Below are 15,748 nucleotides of genomic sequence, written 5' to 3' on the forward strand. Positions count from 1 at the left end.
AGGGTGTCTTCATGTTTTCTCCGTGCAGCTGCTCCGGCCTGTATCAAGAGCTCATTTTCACTTTCATGACAGGATGGTTTCCAGAAATGGACTCAGTCTAGATGCAAAGCTTGTGTGCGTAGAGCTTCTTGAAATGGCTTACTCTTGAGATGTGTGACAGGGCTTTGAGTTCCACTGTTTTTTGGCTGTTACGTTTTTTAACCACCCATGCTACTTCAAGCCAAACCTCCCTCAGTGATCCTTCAAAATGAATTTCACTGGAGGCTGTCCTTCCGGCCCCTTGCAGTGTGCTTGTTTCACTTTGTGGAGGGGTACAAATGCATGCCCGCTGCTTGGCTCTGTATTCAGAATGTTTTTTTTTTTTTTTCAAACAGCTTAAAGAAAGTTTAACCTCTTGTATTTGCTTTTAAATATTGAATTTGACAATAACCATAGAAAAGTGCAACACAATTAATGTAAACATTATTTGTAAAAAAAAAAAAAAAAGGTGAACAACAACATTTTAAAAGCAGACAACAGCTTAAAGTTATTTCTTGATTTCATTCTTTCAAAAAAAAAAAAAAATACAAAGTCACAATAAAAAATAAGTAACAAGTTTCAGACACAAGTTGGCCATTCTTGGTTACTTTCTCTATACCCTTGTGTTTTTAGTTTGTAAACGCAAGCTGAAAATAACTTTAGGGTAATCATCTTAAACTTATCCTGTATATACCATTTGGAATAAGACCAACCAAACAGTGGTTCGCATAGATGCTTAAGCTGGTCAGCAGTTCAATTGTCTTTTCTCAAACCAATAGTTTTGGATTTAATTATGGTGGTGCTATCCTTTTAGTGGCTTTTAGCAGTTTTCGTTATCACAGTTCTTGTTATTTGATTCTTTTTCAAAGTTGATAAAAGGATATGAGTGTTGTAATTTAATTATATTCTAGGGTTATACTTGAAATACATCCATTTTTAGCAGGGCAGTGTTGCAATAGGAACTGAAGAAAGGAACCTTGGTTTTTAAAGTAAGTATGCCATTAAGGCAGCATTTAAAAAGACTGTGAGTTAAAAAAATCTGTGTTTTCATTTCTGTTAGCCATTGGCACTGGCAGATGATACATCAACGCATCACACAGTAGATCACGTATACACTCAGCTGCAGTTCAATCCTGCTTTGTAAAAAAACTGTAATATTCTTCACTATAGTTAACCTGTTTAACTTGTGCAGCACTGAATGAAATACCAGGGATTAGTGGATTACAGAAGGATAAAACATGCACATTTATATACAGTCACTTATATTAATAAACAGCTTTTCCACAGCTGATTAAAAACAGGCTTATATGTGTACAAATTAGGAACATTAGTGAGCTCCTCCGTTGTGTTTGTATGTATTCTGAAGAAACCCTTGGAAGACTGATGCACATAGCCCCCATATCGTATTCCAACAGCTTTGCTTTCCAAAGGCATAGTTCATTAAGACACTATACCATGCTGCCCAAGTACCGTGTGTGCATTTGTAATGGGCAATATGAAACTGACCCTGTTGCTAAGTATTATAACTCACAATTTGTTTTGAAAGGTTTCTGATCTTGCATAACCATCAACATAAAGTGTTTCTTTTTTCTGTGTATATATTTGACTTTAACCTTGGAACTGAGATTTTCACTGCAGTTGTTTTCATCTATCTTACTGGACCATTTTTTCAAATTACATCATGGTTTGGTTCTTGTACTGAGAACAAAACAGTGTCGAGCCAGATATAAATATACTGAGCATTAATGCCTTAAAAGCTGCACCTATTCAGTATCATCTTCATGGACTCATCTATGTATTCTTTCACTGTTCTTTCGTGACACAGTGAGAAGACATGCGCCACTGGAGAATGACCAGAATTTGCTGTAAAGCTTACGAAAAATGTTTGCTAAAATGAACCATTCGTAATAGTTCAGACCTCCAGTAAAGTCTGTTTCACAAAGAAAATGTTTGTTTTTCGAAAATAACATTGTTAGTATTGGCGATATCAGGTACTAGAGTTGAGAACAGCACGTTGATTCTGAGGGAACGTTACGTCTCGTTCTGTCTTGCTGTTTCTCTATCAGGACTTCACTCCCTTGGCGGATTCTGAAGACTGTCGGACATCTGTCCATTCCAGCATAGTGTTCTGGAGCGCCTGCGTCTTCTCTTTGTCTACCTGCACGTAGTCCACCTTCTCATCTGAGGTAATAGAGGACGTGGAGGGCTGGGGAGGAGACAGAATTGATTTAAAGATGTTAAAATGGTTAATAGTAAGAAGCACCACTGAAGTAATCCAGCTGTCCCAGTCCAAGCACAGGAGGGTGCTTTATTATTTACCTTTCTGTGTGGGATCGGTGAATTCGGTTTAAAGTCCAGATCTAGATAGTCGACATTGACGCACTTCCTAGGAGCAGGGCTGCTTGTGCCACTGTTTGCAGGAGAGGTAGAGACAGGGTTTTGCTGTTTGAAAGCATAAGAAATAAGGTAAGAGCTTTGAAAAACATACAGCTCATTATTTATTTTTTTGTATTTTTATAACAGAATGCATTATAATTCTTAATAAAGTGCTCGTCCTGTATTCAAATATTGAATGTAGGTAAAACCTTACTTTACATCAATGCTGAATTCTCAGAACTGAACTATAATTCCACATACCATTGCAACATAGTTATCTTCACTGTCCGCTGAATCAGTACTGGTAATGCTTTGTGTGGATATGGGTCGACAGTTTTGTGTGGAGATAGAGTTCATGACTGGCCTGCAATAAAAATGCAACAAAATCAGTTTTTACTTTGGTGCTACTTGAATGCAAGTTTTTTTTTCCATGATATTTGGTGAGATTTTTGTACAAATAGAAGTGATACATACACTGGTCTAATCCAGGACTTGGTGACTGGAGACTTGTGTGGGAACTCATCAATAACAAGGTTGTTTCTCAAATCCAGAGGTGTTGGTTTTGCTGAAACAGACAGCATTAGAAAAATGTATTAATGAGGACAGGAGAACTGAAGGCAACACACTGGCTTATAGTTGCATAGTTAAAGACTGGGATTCAATTACTGTTTTGTTGGCTATTGTTTGTTTTGTTGTGCGGTACTTCTTTAAAGGTGGATATAATATTTTTTAACACATTTTGAAATCAACAACTGATTAGCTTTATAACTTTTAATACAAAAATGTTGCGCTGGAGCAAAGTAAATCTGGCCTCTTATATGCTCACGTTTAAGGTTGCGGTCGACGGGGGGAGGTGTGATGTCACTGAGACGCCCAGGTCGATGGCACGGGGAGGCAGTGCTGCTCTTGCGCGTAGGGAGGGTTGCCGAGCAGACCGATGGGAAGTGGAAGTGGTGTGGGCCGGGGCTCATGGGAATGTAGATGCTCTGAGGGTTGTTGGCTGACGCAGTGTTAAAGGGAGAGGAGGAGGAGCCCGGGTTCATTGGCACATAGTTGTCTTCAGAGTCGCCGCTGTCCGAACGAGCCACAGAAGCTTTTGTCCTCTGTAACATAATCAGATATCGTCACAGGTGAAAAAGTGGCACTGTTTTATATGCGTTTTTGTTAAATGTCATGTCTCCTTCATCATTTGTTGTACTTTATGATATATTTCGTGCAGAAATATTTGATAATTTGTGAACTTTAGATATCAATGACTAGGTAACGTATGCTACCATTAATTTCCTGCACAATTAAATTCAGGTTTAAGCCCACATTTAAACATTTTCCAACCAGATGTTATTCTCAAAACAGTGCAGCTGAAAAATGTCAGCATTCTTAAAATGAGTGCATACCGTGCACAAGGTACCTCCAGTAACCGCTGTAGCCTTCTGTCCTAATAGAAAACTAAACAAATTCACTCTCTGCTAGTTACTGCAGAGTGCCAGTGAAAAACAAGGGTACAGTAGCTGTAAATGAGCCAGACAAGTTGTTGTTTTTTTTTCTTTTTACAGAGGTATAGGTTTCAGAAATCCTCAGAAGAACAATCCCCACTTTTAGGAGGTATTGACTCTGCCGCTGATGAGAAGCCGGGACTTACAAGATAGGAGCTGAACCCGTCGTGAACCGACTCCACGGACTGGCCGGTACTGCTGAAGCTGAGTTGCTGAGGGTGGTCGTTCGTCTCAAAAGAGGAGGCTGTGACAAACAAGACAGGCACTAGTACCTTTTAGAATAGCTACATATGTTTTAATGTCCTGCTAATCCCTCTATCCCAGTCATAACAATCATATTAGAAAGGTAAATGATACAGTAACACAGAAGTTAATCCATACATTCTATTGATCTAAACAGTTATTCGTCTAAATACCTCCAATATTTATATATTAAACATAGACCAAAGTTTTACTTAAAACAGACTCACACACACTGTTACAGGTGTTTGTTTTCACAAAGTCCCCTTCTGTTAATGATTTAAATGGTTGCAGTATTGCGATCAATTGAATAGACCCCTCTGTCTCTTATTGTATAATATATGGTATAATGGTGTAAGTAAAAAAATAAGAATATTGTTAATAGCAGATTCCAGGTTTGCATGGGACCTCCACAGAATATGATGCAGCGTGCCTCATGTACTAAATGAAGCCTCTGTGCTCAGACTGATACTTCCTGATAAAAGCCTGATGGGATTACCTCGATACAGCCTGAAGTTCTCCACTGCGGGCAGCGTGTTCCTCCGGGGGTTGGCAGCCACAGAGGCACTTTCCCCGTTGTGCTTCATGATGCCCCACTGCTCAGATATCTGTCCCGGTTTGGGGGGCCGCGGCGGCGGAGCTCCGGCCGAGTCGGTGGCCCCCATGCCCAGCGCATTGTGGTTCGTGTCGAAGGTGAAGGTGCGGGGGATCTGGTAGACTGAGCCGGGCAGGGTGGGCAGGTCATAGTTGTCGGTGGCCAGGGTGTTGTTGGGGGTCTTGAAGGTGTACACCTCCTCATTCTCCAGCTCCAGCTCGGGCAGGCTGGCCCGCACGTGGCCCTCCGAGCCGAAGCTTCTGGGCAGGTCGTAGCTAGAGTCCCGCTGCTGCTCCCCCAGAAAGGGGTGCTGATGCTTGCTGGGTTTGGGCAGGCTGTAGAAGCCATGTAGCTGGGCGCCCATCCCGTTGAGGCAGTGTGCGAAACCTTGGGACAGCTTCTGCACCGCCGTGTCACTGCCGATCAACAGGGAGGACCGCGTGGCCTGGGAGAAGCTGGCACTCCTGGGAACAACAATGGAAAATACATTTAGTTTCATCACGTTTCTTATGTATTATTAGAAATAAATAGGGTGCAGTAAATGACAAGGCAATACATTTAAGGGGCTGTGTAACCTTTTTTTTGCAGCTCATGGAGAATGACAATTGTTTATATATTTACTAAAAAAGAAAACGTATGAAAAAATTGAGCACCTATTTAATTCCCAGCAGACCACGATGTTTGTGTAGCTGTTTGTGAACTATAATCTGTCCCCATTTAGAGAATGAATGGAACATATCGAAGTCTTTGAGGCTCAAAGCTGTGTTTGAGCACATAGGTACAACCCATATAGCCCGTTAGCTCTCCACTCAGTAGACTGATTCTACTGTATTATATAGATGCTACTCCCATTGGAACCTGAACATATGCCTCCTGCATCCGATAGTATAGCTGCCCCCCGACAGTATCAGGCACAGTTTATCTCAGTAGGAGGGCAGTGTATTCGGACAGCTAGAGCAAGCCACAGCTACTTTACTGTAGGCATAATTGATTGAGTGGTAGTGCAACAGCTTGCCACAAGATGGCAGCAGACTCACAGTGAGCAGTCCAGGGTTGAACTCCTTTCCCACGACAATACTGGGTGTTGTCAGCGGTTGACATGCAGTTTACACAGTGCTGTTATTTTATAACAGCTGGAGGGATTCCAAGATTACTTGATAGTTGTTGGAGAAAAAATCAAACATCAATTGCCAGAGTAACTGAGAAATGTTTTATGTAAATTACAGTATTACTGTACTGTAAGGGCCAAGGGATGTTTTCCCACTTTTTTTTCTCATGTTTATTATTTTAGATTCCACTTCCAGATCATTATTTTGTATAGTCCCTTTAAGTTCCTAACCAGTCAAGTTGAGATAAAACAGATACATCTCTAAAACGTTCCACTTCATCATATTATACATACAGTCGGATTCAGCCCGAACTACAGTGACCTATTTAGTGATGTGTAGTTTTTTCTTGTACATCCCTGAAATCTCTGCTTGCATGCAATCACATTCATCCTGTGTGAACTACATCTCCCAAGAGCCTTAGACATTCATCTGTAGGAACAATTGAGTAGTTTCCCGTTTCAAATATTATTTAAGTTTGTAGAAATTGAGGATTTCATTATGACCACCAGCACTAGACACAAAGATGGTTAAATAAATAGCACTGTCGTCCCCAACGGGATCAACACGGTATTTATGTGTTGTCATCTTCTTTGATTCTTTACCCATAACTGTGGGACTTTTCCTAATTAAATAGACTTGTTCGTCCAAACAGTCCTCCTTAATACCCGCCACTCTTTTTCTATCTCACGGGCTGTAACCTCTTCCTACCCATATTGTCAAGGAGCAGCATTTTGAGTTTTCGAAGGTTGAGAGCATCGCGCTCTTTTTTGGCCTGGTTTGTATAGTCTCTTACAGGTAGGGGTCCGTGGTGAAAGTTTCACCTCATTGTATGTATACAGTCCAAATATAGTTTAGTTTTGTTGGAAGTCTTTATATAATGTTCTGGCCAGGTTCTCATGATGACATCATCCTTTGGCTTGTTTCTGATCTTTGTGTGTCTTTTATGACCAGTATTATGTGCAGCAAACAGCTTTCCAAATGGACAGAAACTTTAGAATGCTCATTACATATTGAGTCAGGTTGCCAGTTCCTACTGACTCCTACTGTATTTATTTAGCTAGGTTGCCAGTAATTCCTCCTACAAGTCTGGAGGACCTGAGATCATAGGTTGTCGCACCACCCAAAGGAAGAAGGAGGGGGCACGGCTGGTACAAGGAACAGACTTGATTTAAGATAGAACTGATATCCTTATGATTTTTATTTTATAATACTCATACCAAGTTAAATCACAACTGGTTCTTCCTTTATGTACCTGGTGGATCATAAGAAATACCACATTTTGTAGGAGAGGAGAATTGTTACTGTCCTTCCAAAGCGGATGTTTCATTGGCCAATTGAGTAAAACTTTTTTTTTTAGTGTAAAAGGAAAAACTGAATAGTGAATCAGATGTGGATTCAGGAAAAGGTTAGGCTGTTCTTGGCATTTATCTCCTGCATGAAGCAGCTCTATAGCGAACTGTCTTAATTACTTTCCAAACTGAATAGGCAGCCATCTGCAGTCATCAATGGACTGGCAGCAAGTCACATTTAATTGCACAAATATGAGTCAGTTTCAGGGTGAATGCAATTAATATAACTATGCGGCAACACACAGAGAGACAATAGTCTTGTTATCGAAAGCAATGTACTGCACACTGTACATATAGGACTGGAACTATTAAAAGCTCAAGGTAACATCATGCCAGCATTTGAACGTGATTGCTCACTTCAGAAGGAGGCCTAACCCCATTGTGTGGGAAAGCTCTGGAATGAAGAATAAGGCTACAGTCGGTATCTGTTTTTATAAAACATTTACCCTGAGCCATTTGATCAGTCACTGCGTGGTACCTGAGATCACCTGGTGCGTGTAGTCTTCTAGTCTTCTTCTCCGTGTTTCTGTGCTGTGATGAGTGGAGGGGTGCGGGGAGGGGTGCTTACTAAAGTGTTAGGAAGCCTATAACCACCTACTACATTACAGAATTAAAGTGGCTATAGCTAATGAAATAATGAAAACAAATTGTACACGTCTTGCATTTTCATTTGCTATATAGGATTCATAAATAGAGCAAGACGTAGAAAAGAGTGTTCTTATTATAGTACTGCACATTCTTTTTAAAAACTATAATTACACACTGTAACATGTTTCTTTTAAAAATGTACATTTGAGGCCTATACTATACAGCATGTGGCAAATGGAATTGCATGATGGGTAAGATAAATGGACTTATTTAGATACAACCAATTTAATAATTAAAACTCACCTACTACATTTCTACACATTACATTCAAAAATGTGAATTTTACTGTTGACAACCCATATTCTAAAATACTGCCAGACCCGGTGTCTACACGAGACCACAACAGTTCATACAAAATACGTATAATTCATCCTTCAGGTACATTATCTCATCGACTGACACTGACGTAATGTACACCGTGGAATTATTTAATGTGTATGGTTTCATACATTATTTTAACATTGGATTATGTTAAAATAAGTATTAGTCAAAGTATTAGTCTTTTGATTAATTTTACACAGAACATTTTTATTTTGATATCATTACAATTTTGTGTTTTAGATTCCATCCACATCACTGTTCTTGACAGCCAAGTGATTTGGCTCACGGTTATGTTGACCAAGGTTACCGTAGCAACTGGTTGGCAGTGACTTACACTGTACACCAAGAAAAGATTATCACTCTGGAAAAAATCTTGTTTTTATATTGTCTTTTATTATTGTTCTGAGGGAAAGATACTTGCTAGACTCAATTAAATTACTAATTTAGTTTGGTTACCAACTATCCAATAATCCTAATGCTCTTTATTGAATGTACTTCTATTTAAAAAGTGTACAGCGCTGTAAATCCCTGGCTACTTAAATAAGGGACACATGTTCAATGCATGCAGGCCTTTCTTTTGTATAGATAACAGGCACCACACATCAAGGTACGGTTCCGCCTGACCTCAATGTACGCCAGGTGTTCCAGGCCTCTCCAAAGATATTGCAGCGAGTTGGCCTGGGATGAGCACATCATATTGGATGATTAGTCATAACCGTTTTGAAGTCAATAACTAGGCTTCTTCTTTTCCATATGTATGTAACGATGACTTGTAAAAACATGTATATTTTAATGAGTATCATTCCTCTGCAGTTGATTGTTGATACACACCTAGCATGTCATGAGGTTTGTGACAGGTAGGACCCTGTGGCTGGTTCACTGTGCATATGCGTGCCTTTGTGGAAGCAGCTGCAGCCGCATTGCCAGGCAACCAATTGAGCAGGAAGGTTCGCCCGGGGCGGAGCTGATCGGGAGGTCCTGATTGGCTAGGGGGCGTGCCCGGGGGAGCCTGGATCATAGATCCTAGCGACTGCAAAGCCGTGGACTCACAGACGTGAGCTGAGTCAAAGAGTCTGTTCACATTGAGGAGGAGGAAGAGGAGGGGGGCGTCCGCTCCAGGGGGGGAACTTACTGCACAGAACCCTTGCATTTGCAGACGGGGCCCGTGAAGGCCTTGCCTAGCTGGGGCCGTCAGACGGAGCCAGAGTCGGCGGTAGGATGCCGGGACTCTGGCAGCAACATAACTAGGTTAGTTTAGGGGATTTCAATCCCATAACAGTATAGAGAGGGTTTCGTAGTGTAGTAGGTTCCTGGCCTTGTGTGGCAAACTTTTATTTTTAGCTTTGTTTAATTTTGTTTTGTCTTTATTAAATTTGACACTAGGGTTGCCATTGCTGGTACCCTAGTGGCAGTACCTGTGTGGTGTGTAAACACCCAATGCTCTGTCTGACTCATAAATACTATTAGTGTTAACTCATTGTGTGGAAATGTGTGGAATAATGCGGTCGGGCTGGGAATAAACAGCACCAGGAATGAGCTTCCAAAGGCAGCTCGTTCTTAGAGACTACTGCAGGTTAAGAAAAGTATTGCTTACATAACACTGTTGCATTTCATTTAAAGGAAAGAAAAGATATACAAATACATAATGATATAATATAAATATATTATATACAGTATATATATATATATATATATATATATAGCTATGGCCAAAAGTAATTCTCTCATATTGCCCACAGCATTCATATAGTGTTTATGTGATTAATCAAACAAGTTCCATAAATCTACCTCAAGACCCAAAAGGCATTACAAATGACATTTTTCATATATTCCTCTACATTATAAATTTATTACCGCACGGAAATAAAAACAACCTGGCAACTTGCATTGTAATGTAGTCGTAGTGGAGGGTGATTAATTAGTGCAACTGCTAGCCATTGCTTCACGCTACCTAGCAATTTCCTATGCAGTGGTCTGCTTTACAGAATGACACATTGGCACAATAGATTAGCACAATTGCTATTCATCCCTCACCTTCTGACAACCGGGCAGTAAATGCAGTAAATGCCCTGACAGAAAGCAAAAATGAAAGTGCACTGGGATATTGATGTCAGTATTTCTGGAGCAGCATGTTGTGAACATTTTTAATGGACATGTTTTAAGCATGCAGATAACATTTTGTGGCTAAAATTACAACCCCATTAGGACATTATTATTACTTTCGATTATTTTGTACATGCGTCGAAGAGGCAAACATGCTCTATAATACCATGCTGCACATTTAATTTAAACAAGTATTTTATGGTTCATTCTTTGGTTCATTTTCAATGGCTGCCTGCTGCTTGCCAGTGTTATTGTGCATGTAGTATGAATTGTAAAGTTCAAGTATGCATGCATGCCCGTGTTCAAAATAGCCAGATAAAGCTTGTAAACAACAATCCTGGTGATAGATATCACAGTCTGGGTGTGACTTCATTCTGCTGTATACTTCTGCACATTACAAAACCCTTTCATGTTTAACCTTTCTCATTTAAAACTCTCAAACTACTGATGTAATTAATCAGTTACCTTAAGAAATAATTATACTTGTATAATAATAACAAACAGGCGTAGGTTTGTATTGAGTATCGCTTTGAAAAACACCTGAAGCACATTGATTTGCACCTCAGTTTTGCTTCAGCACACACTATGCTCAGGATTTCAAAGACGATAGAAAATCTATCAGACCTGACCTTGCACTTGTACTGCTGCAGCTGGCTTAATGTTCATTCTGTCTGTGTGATGCTTAATAGTTACAATATAGGTCACATCAGAACTTTTAACTGAATCACACATTAAAACAACCGGATGTGGATGGTGCATTGATGGAAATGTAATGTAAAACAAATGGACATAACATGTACGTGCACTTATGGTTACAATTTTAATGCATTCTTCAGCACCACTGCAAATGGGCAGGGCAATGACGCCATAGCAAAATTGCAGCATGATCAAAATCGTGGACTTGCTAGTCACTAATGGCTCTTCTGCCCATAGAGGAATACAAATAGGATGAATTGTTCTGAGATATGAGATCTGCTTTCCCCAGGAGAAACACTGCCCTTAAATGCATCCCTGATTCTTACCTGACGTTCTCACTTTTCATGCTCCTGCACTGATGTAGGAATAGATAATCCTGGGGGGCGCTGGTGGAGAGAGTGGTCTGGGAGTGACGCAGTGGGGTGTCAAAGGTGAAGAGAACAGGCTGACTGGAGTGTGCGGGGGCTGAAGATTTCCGCTCCCCTATTAGTGGAGGGATAGAACCACTCAGATCTGCTGGTGTGGAGCGGGGGGCATGGATTGAAGACATCATGGATCTGGTAGCATCTGCATTACAAACAAAAAAAAAACAGACGATTGGACATCTCAAGGCTACAAGCCCAAACCTAACACTGCCTTACCCCCAGGTAATAAAAGTATGTTCTAGCTAATATCCTGTCTATATTTTCATTGATAAGAGGCATCTGAAAGGTTTGGGAAGCCAAAGGATTGCTCGAAAGTAGGAATGGAACTTTATGAGGTGTAGATTTGAGGGCGAAAAACAGTACAGACCATTGTAAAGGTGAAGATGGAGAATGGAGAAACGTATCATTTAAGACATTTAGGGGTAGATGTACTAAGATGGGCCAGTCGCAGCGCAAACATACCGCAATTTGCATTTTCGTTACGACAATTCACAAAGTGCACATTTTGTCGTATGTACTAAGAAAAAATATGTTAATGAAGAGAGCTGCAATATACTCATTTAAATATTATTTGCGTCATCTTAGCGAGATCTTTAGCGAGAGTTGTGCGACATTTTTTCAAATAAATTAGCGGCAGCTGAGGTGTGGTTTGCTGCAGCAGAGAGTGCCCGAAGGATAACGTTTATACATGCAAGGATGCAAGAATCAAAATAACATTGTTTTTGTTAAATGTAAACGTCATCTGTACAATGCATTCTGTTCCGTCTTCATTTTACCCATTTTAATACTGTTATATATAAAAAATGAAAAGCAGTTTAATCCCATCAGATTCTATAGTGGGGTCCCAACCTTCACCCCCAAAAAGCTTTTCATAATCATACAGTAGCCCTTCGCTGAACCGGATATGTTTGCCCGACATAAGGAGGTGTTGGGTTTAAAAACAATACAATAAAATCTCACACACACATACATTTACAGTTCTCGGTGTATTTTAAATACTGTGGCTGCAAAGCATTTGTAAAAATGCTAACAGCGTTGCGTTTGTTTAGTACATTTCATGCTACACTTCTGACTGGTTTACATGTTGTTTGCAACAATTATGACAGACATCTACCCCTTAATGTCTATGTCATAATTCGAAAAATCCAAACATGGATGGTTCCTTATTTCAACATTATTCACAAATCATAAATATCTATTCCTTTGTAATTCATGTGGACATGGATTACCATAGTCTGTATGCTCCTTAAGTCATCTATAGTGCAATTCATTCTAGCAATTTCTCAGTTAGATCGATGCAGTCAAAGGGTAGGAAAATTCAATGTTGTTTTTTTTTTTTAAACAGTGACAGCTCCCCTGGCTAGTTTTCAATACTCCTCAATTCCCTTACCCCAAATCAATGGGGAAATCCCTGTAATCAAGCAGGCCTCTCAGTGGGTATCTTCTTAAAAATCAGCTACAGATGAAGACCAGCCCTGCATTAAGGGACAAATGTTGCCATTCTCTACCCTCGCAGAAGTATTTCAGTAGCCCTTTGTATTGTATTACAGGTGATTTTTGAAGATGATTACAAACCCATATCATTTACTGTATTTTTTTAGGTTGTTCCGAGTAATTAGATCCACTGAATATCCATTACGATTAGAGCAATTGACTGTATTAAATGAGCACTTGGTCTCAATTAAAAAGTGATGACTGTCTCTAGTCTAGGGTTGGGAGCCATTCCATGCGAGAAAAAAGAGGGACCAATACATCACAGAGAGATAAAGTGATAAAGTGCATAATAAACAAAAAAAACATGTTCGGTTTTTGTGATCAAATCCTTGTTAAATAAACACCTTGTTCCAGTGATGCCATTGGAGTATTAGTAAACGTACAAGCACAACGCCTTTGAGTATGAATACCAGTATGAATACAAGTAATGAGTTTTCTGCATACCCTTGTTCTTCACATCATTCCCAGTACTACTTGAGAAAGCTTTTACAGGCGTTTTATTCTGCATAAGCCAACAAGCTCTAGCATGTACAAGGGAATAATATCTATTAGAATCCTGATGTTAGAGCAAGGAACCGAAGGTTAAGAAATCCTGAATGAGCAGATCTCAAAGCACACCCTGGAGTGATCCGTGATGGAGATTGTGCCCTGACCCTTAATAGCTGTGTGCACTCATAAGTACAGTATTAAAACCTTCACGTCAACTCTGCAGGAAATTCTGCAGGAAACCATCCCCAATATTCTAGAATTGATGGGACAGCAGCTACACCCACATGGATACCTCACAGGACTTCTCCACCTGAGAGATTTTATTTAACATCATGCAATCAAAGAAACTATAAAATGATATCGCAAAAGTCTACTGGAAGCCATAATAGTAGTACAGTATTTCGAAATGTCACATTTTTTGATTTCTGTCATTTTTTTAGTTAAGTATATGGAAAATTACTTAGCGGTATGCAATTCAATATGTTAACATAATATTATTCAGCAGGTTTCATCAGACTTTATGAAGCAAAATGAATGAATTCTATAGGGTGATGCAACGCTATTGGCTATAACTGTAAGTGGTGCCCCTCGTAAACTGCCTTAAACTCATCCTTTTGTAACTGCTTCTTGTTAATGGCGTAAACGCTTTGAATTAACAAATAAATTGGTAAGAGACCACACATGGACTATTCTTTATCCAGTGCAGATGTCAATTTGAACAGAACAGGCCTACACACAGTAAAATGAATAATGACAACAATCGGACTGATCCAACGAGGTCAGACAAATTAGGTCTCAGGTGCCCTGAGGCAGAAAAGGAGCGCACCATGACGTCAACTAGCACGAGTAGGAACATGAAAGTGAACTGAGGGATCTGCACCAGTGATAGAAATGTCAAAGGGACATTGTGTTGTGTTTCATAAACCAGTGGTGGCTGGCCCCAGAACAGAGAACAAGTCTCTTTGAACCCAGCTTTATTATTCCATTGTTATCTGTGTCTGGTGTTCTGATGGCTACAGATACACCACTGACTCGATCTGCAAAATGCAGTAAAAGCTCTTATCTTCCCGAGGGAGCCCAATCCATTGACAGGGGTATTGATTTAAAAAAAATAATAATTACCATCATACTCCCCTGGCTCTTACCTGAGCTCTGGGAAAGCATTAGTCTGGAGAGCTGAAACCGATCTGCTTCATTAGGTCTGAGAATGGATTCCTTTGTGGTTGGTGGAGACACCTCCAAAAGACTCAGGAGACCTCCTCTGTACCATTAGGATCCACAATTAGAGGGTCCTTCAGAGTGCGTTCAATTATTCGACACACTTTGCAAGCCCAGTAGCTGAATGGCATTGCTGTACTGTACAGCCAACCAGTAGGATTCAGCTATCACATTGCATGAGGATCCCGGAGAACAGAATAAATGGTATTTCTTGTGGTGGTGTAGTGCAGTGTTACACAGCTAGAGTGTTTTCTACTGAAAACTCAAAACAGGTGTACAGTAAAAATGATGCATGGTACTCTAAAAGGTTCATAATTGTTATTGCATGGCACCTTTAGTATTGTAATTACACACTGTAACCCACATTGCATGGAAGATCTACTGTAATTGGAAATAACTTGGCACCAGGAGATCATAGCATTAAACTACAGCACAAATAAATGAGAAAATACAGCTGATTATTTATTCCACATTGCTTTCATTAAAATCTTCTTCTGGTATGATAATTGCATAACAGCCAGTGCCACCTGTGTCAAAACCAGGTCATTCAATAGTGTTATCAAAACCACCAGGGGGGCCAACTGTAATAGTGGCAAGAGTTTTACAAAACATAACTTGATTTGTTTACAGTTATTATAATGTTAACAACCTGACCTACAGCCTTGAGTTTCAAGACTTGGTAAGAAGAGTTTAAGAATAAGTTGTTACGACTTAATGTAAGTATAAATCTGCTTTACTTTGTATTTCCAATTAAATGTAATGTTCTGTTTTGCTCAGTGAAATTATGGTGTTATGCTTTACATATGTAAACATGCAAAAATATGATTTGCTTTTTTTTTTTTTTTAAATTTCCAGATTTACCAAAAAGCTTTGAAAATAAGAAGCACAGTATGTAAAACTATTATGACTTCATAGTTCAAGCAAACCCCCCAAAATGTATCTGGAATGTATTGTACTGTAATAAAAAAAACACTGTTATACAAATATAGTGTGTCTAGAAGTCAGTTATGTAAAAGCTTTGATTACTAAGGCATAAATCTTGACATTTATTGCATGTCAGGCTATGGGTCCAATTTTTAAGGGCTTGCCTGAGCATTAGTAACAGAAGTTTGCTGCGGTTTGAATCTTAGGAAGTGAAGCCTAAGCAGTAACTCAAAGTGCATTTTAAAAATTA

At 39.7% G+C, this 15,748-nt stretch overlaps 1 protein-coding gene across 1 annotated transcript in view; it reads right to left on the minus strand.

The window, feature by feature from the left end:
• Nucleotides 1-375: 375 nt before the first annotated feature.
• The window catches only part of LOC117972633 (GRB2-associated-binding protein 2-like), a 68,455-nt gene continuing 53,082 nt past the window's right edge, over nt 376-15,748 (minus strand). The window contains exons 3-10 of the mRNA XM_034922383.2: nt 11,275-11,515; nt 4,627-5,186; nt 4,034-4,131; nt 3,221-3,497; nt 2,869-2,959; nt 2,656-2,758; nt 2,338-2,460; nt 376-2,224 (exon numbers count right to left, since the gene is read on the minus strand). Of these exons, the coding sequence (XP_034778274.2) occupies nt 2,081-2,224; nt 2,338-2,460; nt 2,656-2,758; nt 2,869-2,959; nt 3,221-3,497; nt 4,034-4,131; nt 4,627-5,186; nt 11,275-11,515 (1,637 nt within the window). The 3' untranslated portion in view covers nt 376-2,080. The remainder of the gene's footprint in view (nt 2,225-2,337; nt 2,461-2,655; nt 2,759-2,868; nt 2,960-3,220; nt 3,498-4,033; nt 4,132-4,626; nt 5,187-11,274; nt 11,516-15,748) is intronic.

The sequence above is a fragment of the Acipenser ruthenus genome, chromosome 8 (assembly GCF_902713425.1).
Source record: "Acipenser ruthenus chromosome 8, fAciRut3.2 maternal haplotype, whole genome shotgun sequence".
NCBI classification, from domain to species: Eukaryota; Metazoa; Chordata; class Actinopteri; order Acipenseriformes; family Acipenseridae; genus Acipenser; species Acipenser ruthenus.